The sequence below is a fragment of the Porites lutea genome, chromosome 3 (genome assembly GCF_958299795.1).
Source record: "Porites lutea chromosome 3, jaPorLute2.1, whole genome shotgun sequence".
Taxonomy (NCBI): Eukaryota; Metazoa; Cnidaria; class Anthozoa; order Scleractinia; family Poritidae; genus Porites; species Porites lutea.
The window spans coordinates 34083674-34099305 of NC_133203.1; the positions used below are offsets into that span (position 1 = coordinate 34083674).

At 41.7% G+C, this 15632-nt stretch overlaps 3 protein-coding genes across 3 annotated transcripts; all 3 read left to right on the plus strand.

Annotated features, from left to right (window-relative positions):
* The first annotated feature begins 9 nt into the window (after positions 1 to 9).
* LOC140931004 (vesicular inhibitory amino acid transporter-like) lies at positions 10 to 2058 on the plus strand. Its single transcript, XM_073380750.1, has one exon. The coding sequence runs from the start codon at positions 353 to 355 to the stop codon at positions 1802 to 1804; it is 1452 nt and encodes a 483-aa protein (XP_073236851.1). The 5' UTR covers positions 10 to 352; the 3' UTR covers positions 1805 to 2058.
* A 2342-nt stretch (positions 2059 to 4400) lies between these two features.
* Positions 4401 to 7733, plus strand: LOC140931001 (vesicular inhibitory amino acid transporter-like). The gene has a single exon (XM_073380747.1). The coding sequence runs from the start codon at positions 4507 to 4509 to the stop codon at positions 6148 to 6150; it is 1644 nt and encodes a 547-aa protein (XP_073236848.1). The 5' UTR covers positions 4401 to 4506; the 3' UTR covers positions 6151 to 7733.
* A 4475-nt stretch (positions 7734 to 12208) lies between these two features.
* LOC140931003 (vesicular inhibitory amino acid transporter-like) lies at positions 12209 to 14665 on the plus strand. Its single transcript, XM_073380749.1, has one exon. The coding sequence runs from the start codon at positions 12340 to 12342 to the stop codon at positions 13801 to 13803; it is 1464 nt and encodes a 487-aa protein (XP_073236850.1). The 5' UTR covers positions 12209 to 12339; the 3' UTR covers positions 13804 to 14665.
* Positions 14666 to 15632: the final 967 nt, after the last annotated feature.

Consider the following 15632-nt stretch of genomic DNA (forward strand, 5'->3'; position numbering starts at 1 on the left):
TTGGTATAGAAGTGAAACAATAGCAAAAAATAAAATATTATCTATTCACGGTATCCTGCGGGTGAGTTTACACAGCCGGACCAAACATGAAAATACATGTGATGGCATTGTCGTAAAGCTCAAACCTGATTGGTACAAATAGTAAACTTTTGTCTTGTGTACGTTTCCCTAAAAGGGGTGGTGAGTGAGCAACAAAGATAAACCATGTGTTTGGAATATCTTGTTTTGGGACGTGCAAGGACACTAATTAGTATTTTCTAAATCTGTTTGTCGCTCTTTAGCGTCATATTTGGTACTGTAGGTCGTATTTGCCAGCTACGTAGGAAGTTCGCGGCGGACGAGTAGGGTAAAAATGGATAGAACTGGTGCAGCTTCAGCTCTATCTGCAAGCAATTCGAACCCGGGACAAGATGGCGAAGCGATCACGTTACACAAACCAACTTTGCAGACCCTGGACGAAGATTCGCCTCTTTTGTTTGTTCCTGACGATGAGCATACCTCTGTCAGGAAATCTAGCATTGCAGGGAGCATACGAAAGCTGCGCAGCGCTACGCTGACTGTTTCGATCCTTGAGAAGCCATCCGATGATCGCAATGCTTCAGCTTGGCTCGCTGGCTGGAATGTCACTAACCTTATTCAGGGAACTGGTATCCTTGGGGTACCATACGCTGTTATGATGGGAGGATGGGCTGCCGTGGCTATTATCGTCTTAGTGGCTGCAATCTGCTGCTACACTGGCAAGCTACTGGTCGATTGTTTGTACGTTGAGTCCAAACGTACTGGACAACGTAAACGAGCCTACGTCAATTATCCCGAAGTAGGTGAAGCTGCTTGGCCGGGATGGGGCAACAGAATCGTAAGCGTTGTACAAGTATGCGAGATGTATGGCGGTGTGATTATGTACATTGTGCTACTCGCCACGGTGTTTAACGACATTTTGAATCAGTTGACGCCTTTGGATATCTACCAGTGGGCCGTTGTCTGCGCGTATGTTGCGTTACCTGGGATTTTCATTACCCGGGTATCAGTCATCGCCTGGATCAGCATGATCTCGGTGTTTGCACTCCTCAGCAGTATTGCCACAATAATAATTTACTGCATCACTGAATACCGTGACATGACCCTCTCAAACATCCCGCCATTTGACATTCAGAAGTTTCCTATTGGATTTGGAATCATCGTGTTCAGCTACTGTGCTCACGCAGTGTTTCCTGGTGTGGAAGGCAGCATGAGGGAACCAAAACAATTCCCAATGATGATGAATTCTGCGTTTGCTCTTGCTGCAGTGGTCAAGGTTCTACTTGGTTTGTTGGCTGTTCTGCGATTTGGCGCTGATACTGAACAAGTCATCACTGTCAACATGAGCATCAGCCCCGTCTTCAACATGGTTGCCACAGTCCTGGTCGTCACAAATGTCTTCCTGGCCTTCCCTATCTGCATGTTTGTTGTTTTAGAAACATGGGACACCAAGGTGCTACCTTTTTTCCCACATCTTAGCAAGGAAAGTGGCTACCATTGGTTCTGGATCCTGATCACACGGGTCATGCTTCTAACTTTTGCCTTATTCCTTGCAGTTATTGTTCCGCACTTTGCCCTGTTGATGGGTCTTGTCGGCAGCTTCACTGGTACATGCCTTTCCTTTGTGTTTCCCTGCGTTTTTCATCTGACTTTGAAGTGGAGGAAAACTCCTTGGTACAGCATTGTGGTCAAGATTGGGGTGATTGTATTTGGCTTAGTATGTGGTGGATCTGGTTTGTTCTTCTCAGGAAGAGAGCTTGGAAGAGCATTCTCTTTCCAGAACTAACATTACAGGACACTTCTTTGAATCTGATATTGATGAACTATTTCAATATGGACAATTTTTGTAATGGAACTGCTTTTGTAAGAATTATATTGTACATGATTGTGAGCATGTTTTGTATCAGTATGAGAAGAAGTGGTTAAAAAGATTTGCAAAAAAAAGAATTGCTGTAATAGAGTTTCGGTGCATCACATTTTATGCATTGCATTTTATACTGCAATTTATTCAATGGAGATTGTATTTTGTAATATACATCACACAGTTGTTGCTTATAATTATATATATCAAGGACCATTTTTTATTTACCTCACCACGCCTATCCTCTTCGTGCCTCATGGCTCATAAGGCCCTCACAGAGTCCCTCCACTTATCTCGGTTAACTGCAACTGTCTTCCCTTCCTCCCACCATTGCCATCCTGCTTCTGCCCTTTCCTTTTCAACAGTTGTTCTCTTCCAGGTGGCTTTTGGTCTTCCTCTTCTTCTTTTTCCTTCTGGTGCCCAAGTTATTGCTATGTTGCAGTTGTTGTTTTGGTCCTGTCTCAGTATATGTTCAATCATCCTCCATCTACGCTGCTTCACCTCTTTACTCATGGGTTTCATGTCTGGTCTGTGTAGCCGCTCTTCAGTACTGACATTTTTCATTGGGGCAGATGTTGGGACTGGTGGGATTTGATAGGTGGTTCCTTTAATATATAAATTAGGAATTTTTTTACCAGGCCCCTTTTGTAGTCGTAATTACAGTGTATTTGCAGGGATGTCTCGACCTTGTCTTTGGAATGGATGAAAAACTAAAACTTATGAAGCTGTATTTGATAAAATTTCAACAAACATTTTAGTTTAGACTAAATTAAGTCCTGTTGGGGAATGAAATATCTTTAAACAATGGTCCCTCATGATTTGATGAGAAAAGAGATGATTATGACACAAGCATTAGATAAAATAGTAAAAATGTTTACTTGCACTGGTATTTTTTTCTCTTTGCTCTCAATGACTGTTAGGTGTTATAAATTTTTAGATTAAATAAGAGTGCCCATGGTCATTCCTACAATGAAGCTTTAAAGTGAGTTGACATTTCTGAAGTCCTAATATCAACATGCAGATTCTCTCCACTGTCTCTGTATGTGTTGCTAGATAACGTTGTGTTTGGTCAGTGTAGATTAGCCTGTTCACAGACCCTCTATATTCTCTTCAAAGTCCCTCGAGTGCGGGTGATAAAATATAAACCGCAGGGGATTTATTGACCGCCAGCACAAGGGGGTAGTGGAGGGGGAAAAATAAAACAACGTCCATGTACAGACTAAGTGCAGATCAAAGGTCACACCTCCCCAGGGGCCCAGAGGCAGTTAGTCAGTTTAAGGGAAGAAGCGCAAACCAACTGACTGCTCATGGGTGTCAAAAGTCAGAGGACGGAGATCACATGGAGTAGCAGAGTTATGTTTTATCTTGATTCTAGTTTAGTTCACATCACATGGCTGTACAGCAGGGTGAATGTCACCAGTGGTAGTTTCATGCAATTTCGTAGCCTGAGTAGCCAACATTTCCGTGTGGTTTTGGAGCAAAGAAAGACCGAGGAATGATGGGGAGTGGGATTTTCTGTTTCAGCCACGTGAAAAATGGGAGGAGAGCCATTTTTTGCTGTGGGGAAGGGGGGTAGGGGGGTTGACTCTCATTCCTTGTTCTTTGCTCCGAAACCACATGGAAACGCTTGCTACGCAGGCTAGCAATTGTGCTCAGTTTTGTTGAATGGTGTCAACACTGCTTGTCTGGGTAGGGATGATTGTTGCCCAAAGGTGACATGGTTGGAAGCTTTTGGAATAATTAGGTCATAAAATTTTAGGTCCTGAGCTAATTGTATTTTATTCTAAAAAAAAAAAAACAAAATTTTCTTGAGCCCATGGTTGATTTTGTTCAGTGGTCAATACTTTTCAAATTGAAGTGGTTAGTACTGGTTCTCTAAGCAATTATTATAGGGTGCGATCATGGTGAAATGAATAAGTGATCACAGATGCAGAATTTTTTGGTAAATGATCACAACAAAAAGCACCATGTGAAAACCTTCCCTCCCCTTTGGGACCCTTTTGGAGAGCATGTTTTTGTGAAGAGCCCTTCAATTATATTGCTTCATGCGAACTAACCATAAAGGGGTGGAGGGGCGGTCCTCCAGACCCTTACATAAGAAGGGGGCTGGTCTCCCAAAAATTTAGTTCTTGGCCCTTCCAGCCACATTTCGCTACAAAAATTAGGGCCCGGGCCCCTCTCCTGGATCCACCACTGTCTATTCCCTGTGAAAGGTCACATTCATTAATGAAAAAAAAAAGCCCAAAGAAATTGAGCATTTTAAGAAGCTTGCATTCAGTTAGTGATCCTCTCCTCCTTGTTTTCCAAATTTATTACATTTTTACAACTTGATAACATTAGCGTGACATTCAGTGCAGTGTTGCGTTACGACGACAACGGAAAGATCCCGGGGGAAAGATACAGTCAACAACCAGGGGAGTCCAATCTTCCTTCAGTGGACAACCTCGGCAGAAATGAAGCTGGCCGTTTACGGCAAAGGTTTTTGTCAGCGTGGAGTTCAAACGGGATTTGGTTCGGCGGCCGAGAGTTTGACTTTTGAGAAAGGTAAACAGGGCACTTGAACGACGAATGTGTAAATAATATAAGAAGTTTTCTGATTGGTTTATTTCCTTTGTATCCATTGTCTCATGGGACAACAAAAACGTGCAAAACGACAAAACCAGTTATGTTGTACTTTGCGTACAAATAAACATTTGCATTTGAACATCCGAATCTCGGAGTGCATATTGACATTTGACCACAATTTCAAAGTTCTGTTTGTTAAAAACCGCACGTGGCAAAACACAAAAAACACTATGGCCGAAAACAACGCTTTGCTCAGTACGCCAAAGAAGCCCAAGACCCTAAGCCCTGGAAGCGGCGAAAATATTCCATTAGGATCGAGGCCAGAGTCGAATCCAACTGTTGTTCATTTGGGAGAGAATGCGCCACTGATTCATGGCGAGTTCGAGGCAGCAAAAAGCCTTCTTGGGATCAGTCTCTCAAGATTGAATTTATCCCGGAGTTTGATGAAATTACGTTCTGCTACAATGACTGTGTCACTGATCGAGAGACCCTCAGATGATAGGCGAGCCAATGCGTTTCTCGCGGGATGGAACGTCACTAATCTGATCCAAGGAACCGGGATATTGGGAATTCCGTACGCTGTAAAGCTCGGAGGGTGCGCTGCAGTCGTTTCTATCTTTGTTTGCGGCATTCTCTGTTGTTACACGGGAAAGCTATTGGTCGATTGCCTCTACGAGGAGTCCAAGCGCACCGGGCTACGGAAAAGGGTCAGGGTCAATTACCCGGATGTTGGGGAAGCCGTGTGGCCAAGATGGGGCAACAGGATTGTGAGTGCGGTACAAGTGTGTGAGATGTCTGGGATAGCTGTCACTTACATTGTACTACTGGCATCTATCTTCCTGGACTTCTTCCACAGCATGACTTCCATGGATGTCTACAAGTGGACTGTAGTGGTTGCATGTTTTGTTCTTCCTGGAATTTTCATCACGCGTGTATCAATCATTGCCTGGATCAGCATGATCTCAGTTTTCTCACTTTTCTCTGCAGTGCTCACAATCATAATATACTGCATCACCCAGTATGATAAGATGAGGCTTGACAATATGCCTGGTTTTCAGTTGAACTCTTTTCTGATTGGCTTCGGCATCATTGTGTTTAGTTTTACTGCACATGCTGTTTTTCCAGGAGTCGAAGGAAGCATGCGTCATCCAGAACAGTACCCCATGATGTTGAACATTGCATTTGCAAATTCCACCATAACCAAGATTATCCTGGGGATGATGGGAACATTTCGATATGGAAGTGAACTAAACCAGGCCATTACCATCAATCTCAAAAGCAGTCAAGTATTTTACATCTTGTCAAACACCTTTGTTGTTGCCAATGTTGTCCTTGCTTTCCCATTGGTCATGTTTGTTGTCTTGGAAACGTGGGATGACAAAATGCTTCCCTACTTTCCACATGTGGGAAAAGAATCAAGTTTTCATTGGTTCTGGCTGCTTCTGACACGCCCACTCCTCTTTACCTTTGGCGTATTTTTGGCTATCTCTGTTCCTCATTTTGGCCTGGTCATGGGACTACTTGGAAGTCTGACTGGTACCAGTTTGTGTTTCATATTTCCATGCCTTTTCCATCTGAAATTGAAGTGGAAGAAACTGGCGTGGTATCAGGTGGTGTGCAGGGTTCTTATTGCCATCTTTGGATTTGGCTGTGGAATCCTTGGAGCAGCATTTACTGGCATTGAACTGGTTAATGTAAGTAAATAGGATATTGATAGTTAATGATAGCTTTGCCTTGAAGTATGTCAACAGTCAGTAACTAACAATAAAAAAACTGTCAGTCCTTTTTAAAAACAGAATGGCTGATTGTTATATAGTATAAATTACTACTACTGTCTACCCTGCAAGATAGTAGAGGCTACATTTTGGTTTTGGTGACTGGATGCAAAAAGTAGCCTTTGCCAACACTAATCATTCCCATCTAAAATATAGCTAATCTATTTTGTGGCCGGAACACGAAAGATTATTTTTCGTTGACGGTAGTTGACTATCAGTTGTCACTATCTGTGCAAAGATTGTCTCCAAACAAAAAAGACAAATGCTTGCTCTTAGAAAGTGCAAAAACAGTGGCAACACTATCAACCTCAATATGAAAGATTACGTGAGAGGATAACCTCTATCTTTTTGTTATTATATTTAATATCTTTTATATAATGTTATGTAAACTGTGTAAGTGTGTTCTGGTGTACAAGTCACTACTCCCTGTTGACAACTGGCTTGAGATCTGTTTGAAAATTATGTCATTTATAGAAACACAGCACAATTTTTTGTTTGATCTGCTGTAATGTCATCGTGCCCAAGCATTCTGTAAGATGCATACACTTGTGTAGTTTTCAGTAAATTGTTGATTTCCATCTCATTGAATGAAATAGAATGAAAAACCTTTGGTTCATTTCTTGCAGAAAAACTCCAATCTTCAGCATGATAAATAATCATAATTTTTATTATCACAAATATTTATTATCACAACAATTATTATTTTTATTATCATTATTAATATTATCACAATAATTATTATTGTGTTCATATCAGCAAAAAGGATACTGGACTGAGCACTTGCAAGACAAAACGTGCTCCTTTTCCTCTAGATTCACATGATGGAGCTTTTGCATGTGTAATACAAAAGGGGACCATTGTAGGTAGAGGTTGCTCTTTACATGCCAATAAAAATTGCAAAAAAAGTCACCTCTGCTCACTGGGTGTCATAAGTCATACTCAGTTGGACTCATCCAGATTGCATACTTTGGTAATACATTAAAAAACAGCTCTCTGATTTTGCGCTGCTTTCCATTATCTGCACGCCTGGAGAAGGCTAGGTTTAGAAGTACTGTCCAACCTCCTAAACTGGGACACCAATAGGGCATAGCCATGTGCCTGCATAACAGTGGTGTTGTAGTACAGAGGTAGGGATAGTATAAGTTTGGCATCATTTGAATTAAGAGAAATGACCACATATAGAGGTGTCCATATTTTGAGGAAAGAATTGCATAAGTTTAGCATTGCTGTGACCAAAAGAATCGTCCACAGTAGAGCGGTGTCCATATTATGGAGAAAGGAATTCTATAGGCTTGGCATCCTTGGGACAAAGAGTAATGTCCACAATGGAGAAGTGTCTCCATTTTCAGTGGAAGGAATTGAGAAGAAGAGAAGGGTGATGTCACAAAAATGCAAATTTGTGAAATTATGGGATTGGCTGGCATATTCGGAAAGAGTATAGACTGCGAGCAGTCTGTCTTTTTCTTCAGATTTAGTAAGGGGAGTGCACGCGCGCGCGAGCGAGCGTTGAGCGGCGAAGCGATGGCGCGTGCGTCTCCCGTCTCGAGCGTTGAGCGGCCACGCGATGGCGCGTGCGTCTCCCGTCTCGAGCCTTCAGTCACGCGCGTGGTCATTTGCGTGTCTGGGGCGTTTTGCTCGACGGACCAAGAAAAAAGAGAGACTGCTCGTAGTCTAGAAAGAGTAAGACGCAATAAGCCCCCTTGCCAAAAATTAACCTGTTGAAGTATTTTGGTAGGGAGATAAAAGCACCGTTATGCTCTGATCACTCCATAATTGGCCTGGATCGTAATGTTTGTGATCCAGCCCAATTTTTAAAGGATTTACATGGAGATATCGGAGCATTACGGTGCTTTTATCTCCCTAACAAAATACTCTAACAAGTTGATTTTTGGCTTCTTTCATCTTACTCTTTCCGAATATGCCAACCAATCCCATAATTTAACAAATTTAGTTTTTGTGACATCATCGCTTCTATTCTCTGTTTTATAAGTTTGGCATCGTTGGAACCAAATGGAGAACTATCTACAGTAGAGGGGTGCTCTTCTGTGTAAGTGTCTGTACGTAAGGAGAGGTAGATACGGAGCTTACTTAGTGAGTGTTCTATGCTTGTTGGTGGAGAATGTATGTACATAAATAAGGAAATAAATTAAGATGCATTGTGTATAACTTTAACAATTTGTTTGGATGCACAGCTATAAGTACTGTAGATAAATAAATGTTTTCAACCGACCAGTAGTTTGATTCTTGTTCCGGGTTATGGACTCATGTGTAAGTGCAATAGATGACGTTTTGACAAACCTTAAACGATGCTTGAACAAAGTATTCTATTTGTGCAATAATAGTAGGAACACTGGAACACAATATTCGAAACAGAAAGTCAGACAAACACTCTAACAGCATTTTCCTCCAGGTTTACTTCCTGTAGAGGCCTAATCTCTTACCCATATCCAGAGATTCCAGCCCTGGCAACTGAAAAAAGAGTCTACTAGGGGGGTCCAGGGGCATGTTCCGCCGGGAAAAAGTTTAAGGTATGTGCCTCTAAGATGCCATTTCTTGCATTTTGAGATCACAGTCATTGACTCAATGAAAAATAGTGGAGTTTTTAACAGGCAGTGGAAGCTAAGGCCGTTTGGTCCCTATCACATCGACAGTCTATCACATCAGTGCATCACCACGCCCAAAATTATCGCAGGCTCATGCTCGGATGTAGAAAGGGTGAAAAAATGGCTGAGAAACCACAGAAAAAAGGCAAAGAATCGTGCTAAAAAGTACTGGTTGATTACAAAGAAAATGTTATCTTTCTTTGGCTAGGAGGAGTTTCAATTAAGCGAAAACGAGAGGTTTCCGGCCAAAACGGGAGGGTCCTCTGCCTCCTTGTTTTTCACACAGCGGCGAGTGCGAAACGCGAATGACTAAGCGCAAAAGACCATGGGAAGGAGAAAGGAGCTCAGGGATCTCCATCCCGCCTCCCTGCGCGCAAATTTTCATCAAGAGAGACTTCTGGGCACTAGGCAGGTCTTACGCTGAGATTATTATTAGGGACTTTATAACCTGCGATCAGGTGATTTTTTTTTTTTGGGCCCCCCGCCAAAAAAAAATAAAATCGCCTGATCGCAGGTTAGGGACTTTAGATTCAACGACTCGACAGCAACAAGAACGCCTAAAAGAACAATAGGTATGATAAGCAAAACAACAACTTTGCACGTGCATTACACTTTTTTGTACATTTCTTTGCCTTTTTTCCACGACTAAGACGTGAAAATGCAACGAAGAAATTTTATTCCGCTTTCTGAACTTGAATATGTTCCCTTGGAATTCAAATTCGGGAGGGCTCGCGTACATTTGACAAAGTAAGTAGGTAGGAATAATCGCGATAAAGACTGAAAGAACGTCACTTTTTCAACGACGTTCCCTATAGGGAGCGACGGCGACGGCAACGAGAACGGCAAAAAAAGCAGTAGGTTTAGATTAACAAAACAACAACTTTGCAAGTGCATCACGCTTTTTGTACATTTCTTTGCCGTTTTTGCCGGACTTAGACGTGAAGATGCCTAATTTCGTGTTTTATGGAGAGCGTAAACAAGCAACGAAGAAATTTTATTCCGCTTTCTGAACCTGAATATGTTCCCTTGGAATTCAAATTCGGGCGGGTTCGCGTACATTTGACAAAGTAAGTAAGTAGGAATAATCGCGATAAAGACTGAAAGAACGCAAATTTACTTTTTCAGCGACGTTGCAATTCCCCATAGGGAGCGACGGCGACGGCAACGAGAACGGCAAAAAAGCAGAACAGGTTTAGATCTATGGCGCGTTATTAGGGTCAAAATTAATAATGCAAACTTTTTTTTAATATGACTTTCGAATTGTAAGTACATTTCTTTGCCCTCGTTGCACGACTACAACGTGAAAGTGCCTAAATTCACGTTTTGTCGCGGACAGGAACACAAGACAACAACTTTCTTTTTCTTTTCTTAAACTTTGATACAGTCCTTTAGAATTCAACTCCAAAAACATTTGACGAAGCAAACGAAATGTAATAAGCGCGATAACTGACAATAACGCTCCCCCGCAAATAGAAAAAAATAATCGAGGTGGGGAAAGGCGAAAACAGAGAAAGAAGTATTAATGCTGTAAGAAACAAAAAAGAAAAAAAAAGGATATGAAGTATATAAATAAATTGAATAACTGAATGCTTAATAAAGTATTTACAGTTTATAAACAAGACATTTTAATTAAAATGTCCATATATAAATAAATAGATTCGTTCATGACTATTTAGCAGTGGTATGGTGATCGTACAAAACAGTTTCACTAATCTACAGATCTAGTATGTTTCAAAATAGAAAAGGTTTGAAGCAGCGGAACTGTACCTTTTAAGTGACAGCTTTATAAGACACAGAGGTCATGAGAATCGAGGACGTGATCACACAAGGTGAATCTAATTGATACTTCAACAAATTCTCCCCACTACTTCTATTGAAAACGCATAGGGATAACAAATGAGAATTTGAATTTTGATATTAGGGTTTAAAGGGTTAAGCTCCCTAATGCCTTATACAGGGAGGCTCCGCCCGAAGGAAGTATCTTTCAGGCTTCAGGTTTATTAGTCTGCTACACAGCCGTTTTTATTGTCGTCACGCAACGCTTCTCTCCACTAGTGGGGGAGGGGGGGGGGGGAACGTTGCGTGACGACACTAAAAACGGCTGTGTAGCAGACTACAGGTTTATAAAAGGGCAGAGATTTCACGAGGTGAAGAATAAGAAAGAGCCTAGAGCCTGTAAAAGGACCTAAAAGCATGTAAAAGAGCTAACAGACGTCTTTTGTGGCTGTGAAAAAGTCAAGAAAACTTCCTGGTTATATGAAAGACAGTTTGCATTTGCCGCCGTTTAAAGTGGACATTAATGTGTGGGGGTGCCATTTATCAATAGGAGTATACAAAAGTGGCACCTTTTATGTTGAAAATGGTATATAATTTATAAGGGTGAGGGTTAGGACCTCGGGCTAGCCCCCCCCCCAAAAATTCACCGGGCATTTCCCGGAAAGAAAGAAGCTTTAGATCAGCGGACGAAACAGTTGTCCACAGTCAACATTTTTTGACAACAGGAATAAACCGGGTAGCCTGTATACAGATGTCCCCTCTTTTTCTGAGGGAGAGGGGACGTCTTTACCCAGGCTATAATCGGGGTTATGGCTTCTGTTGTCTGTTCAGTCTGTTGAAAATTTTTTGAACAAAAGTTCCTTCTGATTGATTATAAATTTTTTTGGAGGATATTCTTCTCTAACCAATTAGCCCGTGTACCCCCCTCTCCGACCTCTCAGGAAAAATTGGAGAGGAGCTGCTCCTTCTCCGAGTTTTCCCGAGGGGAGATGGATGCCTGTACACAGGCTTTGACCACTTGAGATTTTCCCTGGAAATAAATAAACTTGGCGGGGGGGGGGGGGGGTGCGGCGCCGTCATGTCCACTCAAATTGACGAGCTTCACAGGAAACAACGAGAAGTTACTGTAAGAATTATTTCGCGGATTTCCTGCACTTTTCCTGTTACTTGGAGACGACTTCCACGCAGGCTAATGATGATGAGCACGTGTTAGTCCAGAGGTCAGTATTTCTCGGTGCTGACCAAAACAATCGCAGCCCCCCAAATCCCCCGATAATCCGCCGGTATCCGCGCCCGGGCAAGATATTTAGCGGTTTATTATGTAATATATCAAACATGAGATGCAGTGTTTCATCACCAGATGAAACACCGAGAAGAGAGTTGAAAATACGACGCGCAGCGGAGTATTTTTGACGAACTTCGAGGTGTTTCATCTGGTGATGAAACACTGTGTCGAATGTTTGATATTTCTTCTCAAACAAAATCATTTTTGAAGGAGAAATTAAGGATGCAAATACTAAGCAGTGTTTCATCCGATTTCCAAACACTCATTAAACATTAATTTCCTTTGTATTTTCTTAATGAATTATTAATGAGTTTGAGAATGTTTTGTATTGTACATGTGGAGATGAGTAATCTGCATGTTTGGATGGGACGTGACAAGTACACTTCTTCCGTACAATAACTATCGAAGACTTTAAACTGGTCTTCATTCTGAGAAGAACGACCTAAGAGGAAAAAAATGAAAGCAATACCGATCTCAGAAGACAGTGAAGAGATCGCACTGAGTAACCGCGAGCGGGATGTAAGTGAACAGCCGACGGTTGTGACGTTAGATGAACAAACGCATCTCTTGGGAAGGTCAAGCTTTCAGAAGCGAAGATCTTCCTCTGTGATGGGTGGAAGCTTTTCTAGAGGTGCCTTTTCTCAGAGCATACAAAAGCTCAAATCCGCCACCATGACCGTTTCTTTGCTTGAAAAACCGTCGGACGATCGTCGCGCTTCAGCCTTCCTCGCCGGATGGAATGTGACAAATCTTATCCAAGGAACTGGGATTCTCGGAGTGCCGTATGCTGTGCGAATGGGGGGATGGGCAGCAGTTGCTGCTAATGCACTGGTAGCCTTCCTGTGCTGTTACACCGGCAAGCTGTTGGTTGAGTGTTTGTATGAAACATCCAAACGTACGGGGAAGAAGAAACGCGTGAGGGTCAACTACCCGGAGGTCGGAGAAGCCGTATGGCCTGGATGGGGCAACCGAATTGTGAGCTTGGTACAGTTTTGTGAAATGTTTGGGGGAGTAGTGACGTACCTAGTTCTCTTGGGAACTATTTTTAATGACATTCTCCGCAAAGTTGCACCCCTGGATATTTACACTTGGTCAGCTATCAGTGCCTGCGTTGCTCTGCCTGGACTCTTTATTCGAAGGGTGTCAGTGATTGCATGGATCAGCATGATCTCAGTTTTTGCCCTGATGTCGTCAATTCTAACAATCATTACTTACTCCATAACACAGTACAATGAAATGAACATAGACAAAATTCCACCATTCGACATCAATACTTTTCCCGTCGGTTTTGGTGTGATTGTGTTCAGTTACACAGCTCACGCTGTGTTCCCAGGTGTCGAGGGAAGCATGCGACATCCAGAACATTACCCCATGATGATGAATGCTGCATTCCTTTTGGCTGCTATCGTCAAAGTAGCCTTTGGTCTGTTGCCTGTCCTCAGATTTGGTGTCAATACAGAGCAAGCTATTACAGTTAACCTGAAAACCAGTCAAGTTTTCTACATCTTGGCCAACGTTCTGGTGGTGACCAATGTATTCACTGCCTTTCCTATTGTAAGCTACATCGTGCTGGAGACCTTTGATCAAAAAATCTTACCCTTCTTTCCACACCTACAGAGGGGCACAAATTATCATTGGTTCTGGATCCTAGTTTCTCGCCCCCTTGTTTTATCCTTTGGGCTTCTTCTAGCCATAGTTGTCCCCCACTTTGGGTTAGTCATGGGGCTGGTCGGCAGCTTTACTGGTACTTGTCTCTGTTTTATGTTCCCCTGTATTTTCCACATGGTCCTGAAATGGAAAGAGCTGAAGTGGTACAACATTGTGGTGAGGGTTTCAGTTGTAATTTTTGGATTTATTTGTGGAGTTCTTGGTATTGTATTTACAGCTAAAGAGCTTGCTAAGGCTGTAAGGAGTATATAATTTGCAATCAATGGAGGGGCACCCTAACAGATAAATTAAGTGGAATAACTGTTTGAAAGACTTAGGGTTCTTACCAGTAGTCATTACTGGCAGGTTAGACAGGTCTACTTGTAAAGACATTGTTCCGCCAGATCCGTCAAACCGCAGGGGCGGATCCAGGATTCTTTTTTAGGAGGGGGTGCACTTGTCTCTTGCTCTACTTCAACACTAATAAACCACATAGTTTTTTGTTTTTTTTGCAGAATACCAGTTGTATTAGAAAACCGCAGGTCATCTAGGGGGGAGGGGGTGCACACCCCCTGCACCCTCCCCCTAGATCTGCCCCTGAAACCCTAAATAGTATTCTGGACAGTGCTGGGTTTTGGCAAAAATTCAAAGAGAAAAAGCCTACTGGCTGGCCAATCCTGACTATTGGTAAGCAACCTTAGATTGCCCTGTTTGGAGAGGATCCTCTACTACTGTTACGTTGATGATGTGTCGTTTTTTAAGAGCTACGTACAACTTCTTTACTTTTGGTTTACCCCATTATCCCTTAATGACCCAAGAGTGACCAACATCAATTTTCTCCTGATAAAATCAATACATAATCAAGAGAAAAGGTCATTAAGTTAAGAAAAAGATCACCAAAGGGAAAGTGCTTTGATCCTTTATCAGATTTTCTACACAAATTCTTTCAGGAAATTGGCTAATAAATAGTATACAGTAATCTCATGTCAAATTCTTTGTCTTTAACAATTTCAAGGCAATTAGGAAGGAAATCTGGAAGCTTATGGTAAATCATATGTTGGAATTTTTTACAGAAACCCTTTTGAAATAGTTTTCTGAGAAAAGAAATTTACAACAGACTAGGAGTAGAGAGGGGGGGTGTGGGGGGGCGTGGTGATGCGGTTTTGCTCAATTTTTCATGCAGTTTTGTGGAATCTATTTAAGTTGCAGTTTTGCGGTTTTACAAAACTAAGAGGTTTGAGGTATTTTATAGAAATCTTCAGGTAATTTTAATGCAGTTTGTGGTTTTCTTGTGTTATTCTGTGTGGTGTTTATAAGATACGTATTTCTGTGCTGTTTTGCGGTATTTGTACTCCCCTTACGCCCCCCTCAGTAGAATATCTGGAAATACGTAAATTAGTTTTTAGCCTTTAATTTTGCTCCAGAGTGATCAAAAATATTTTTGTGAGTAGAGCATCCATAAAGTGTACATAGTAACAAGTGAATATAATATATTATGATAAAAGAGTTTCTAATTCCAAGGAATAATTTAAGGTGTAAATTATAAGTTTTATTCAAATAACCACCTGAGATCATGTGATCTCTTGTAAAAGAATCTTTTCAAGGTGTAAAGATGGGTATGGTCAAGCTGTGTAAAAAGTAGAACAGAGAGGTGAAAAAAGGAGGATAATTTGTTACAGAGGGGGTTCCCTTCTTTTTCTTTCTAGTCCTCCTGTGATCTTCCCACACTCATTCTTCCTTTTTTTCTGATGCCTGAAGAATGTGAATGTCTGATTAGGTATACAAATTAGAGTAATGTGGGCTCAGGGAATAGATGTTCAGGGCTTGAAGAAAATTTGAATATGGTTGAAGCTCTCCTTGCGACCACTCTCATAGACGACCAGCTCTAGTTACGACCACCTTTGTAAAACCAGTCAAGGACAGTCAATAATCATTTAATTCTTAAGTTTTTACTTTATGAATTATTGATGAGTTTCTGAAGCTTTCGTAAGTGACCACCCTCTATTGGTTTACCATGTGGTCGCTTACAATAGCTCAATCTCCTGAGCGACCAGCTCTAGTTACGACTACTTTTTCTAATTTTTTGTGTTAGTTGTCTACAA

Excerpts from the sequence above, each read along its gene's own strand:
- LOC140931004 (XM_073380750.1), top strand. The coding sequence starts at position 353 with ATGGATAGAACTGGTGCAGCTTCAGCTCTATCTGCAAGCAATTCGAAC.
- LOC140931001 (XM_073380747.1), top strand. The coding sequence starts at position 4,507 with ATGGGACAACAAAAACGTGCAAAACGACAAAACCAGTTATGTTGTACT.
- LOC140931003 (XM_073380749.1), top strand. The coding sequence starts at position 12,340 with ATGAAAGCAATACCGATCTCAGAAGACAGTGAAGAGATCGCACTGAGT.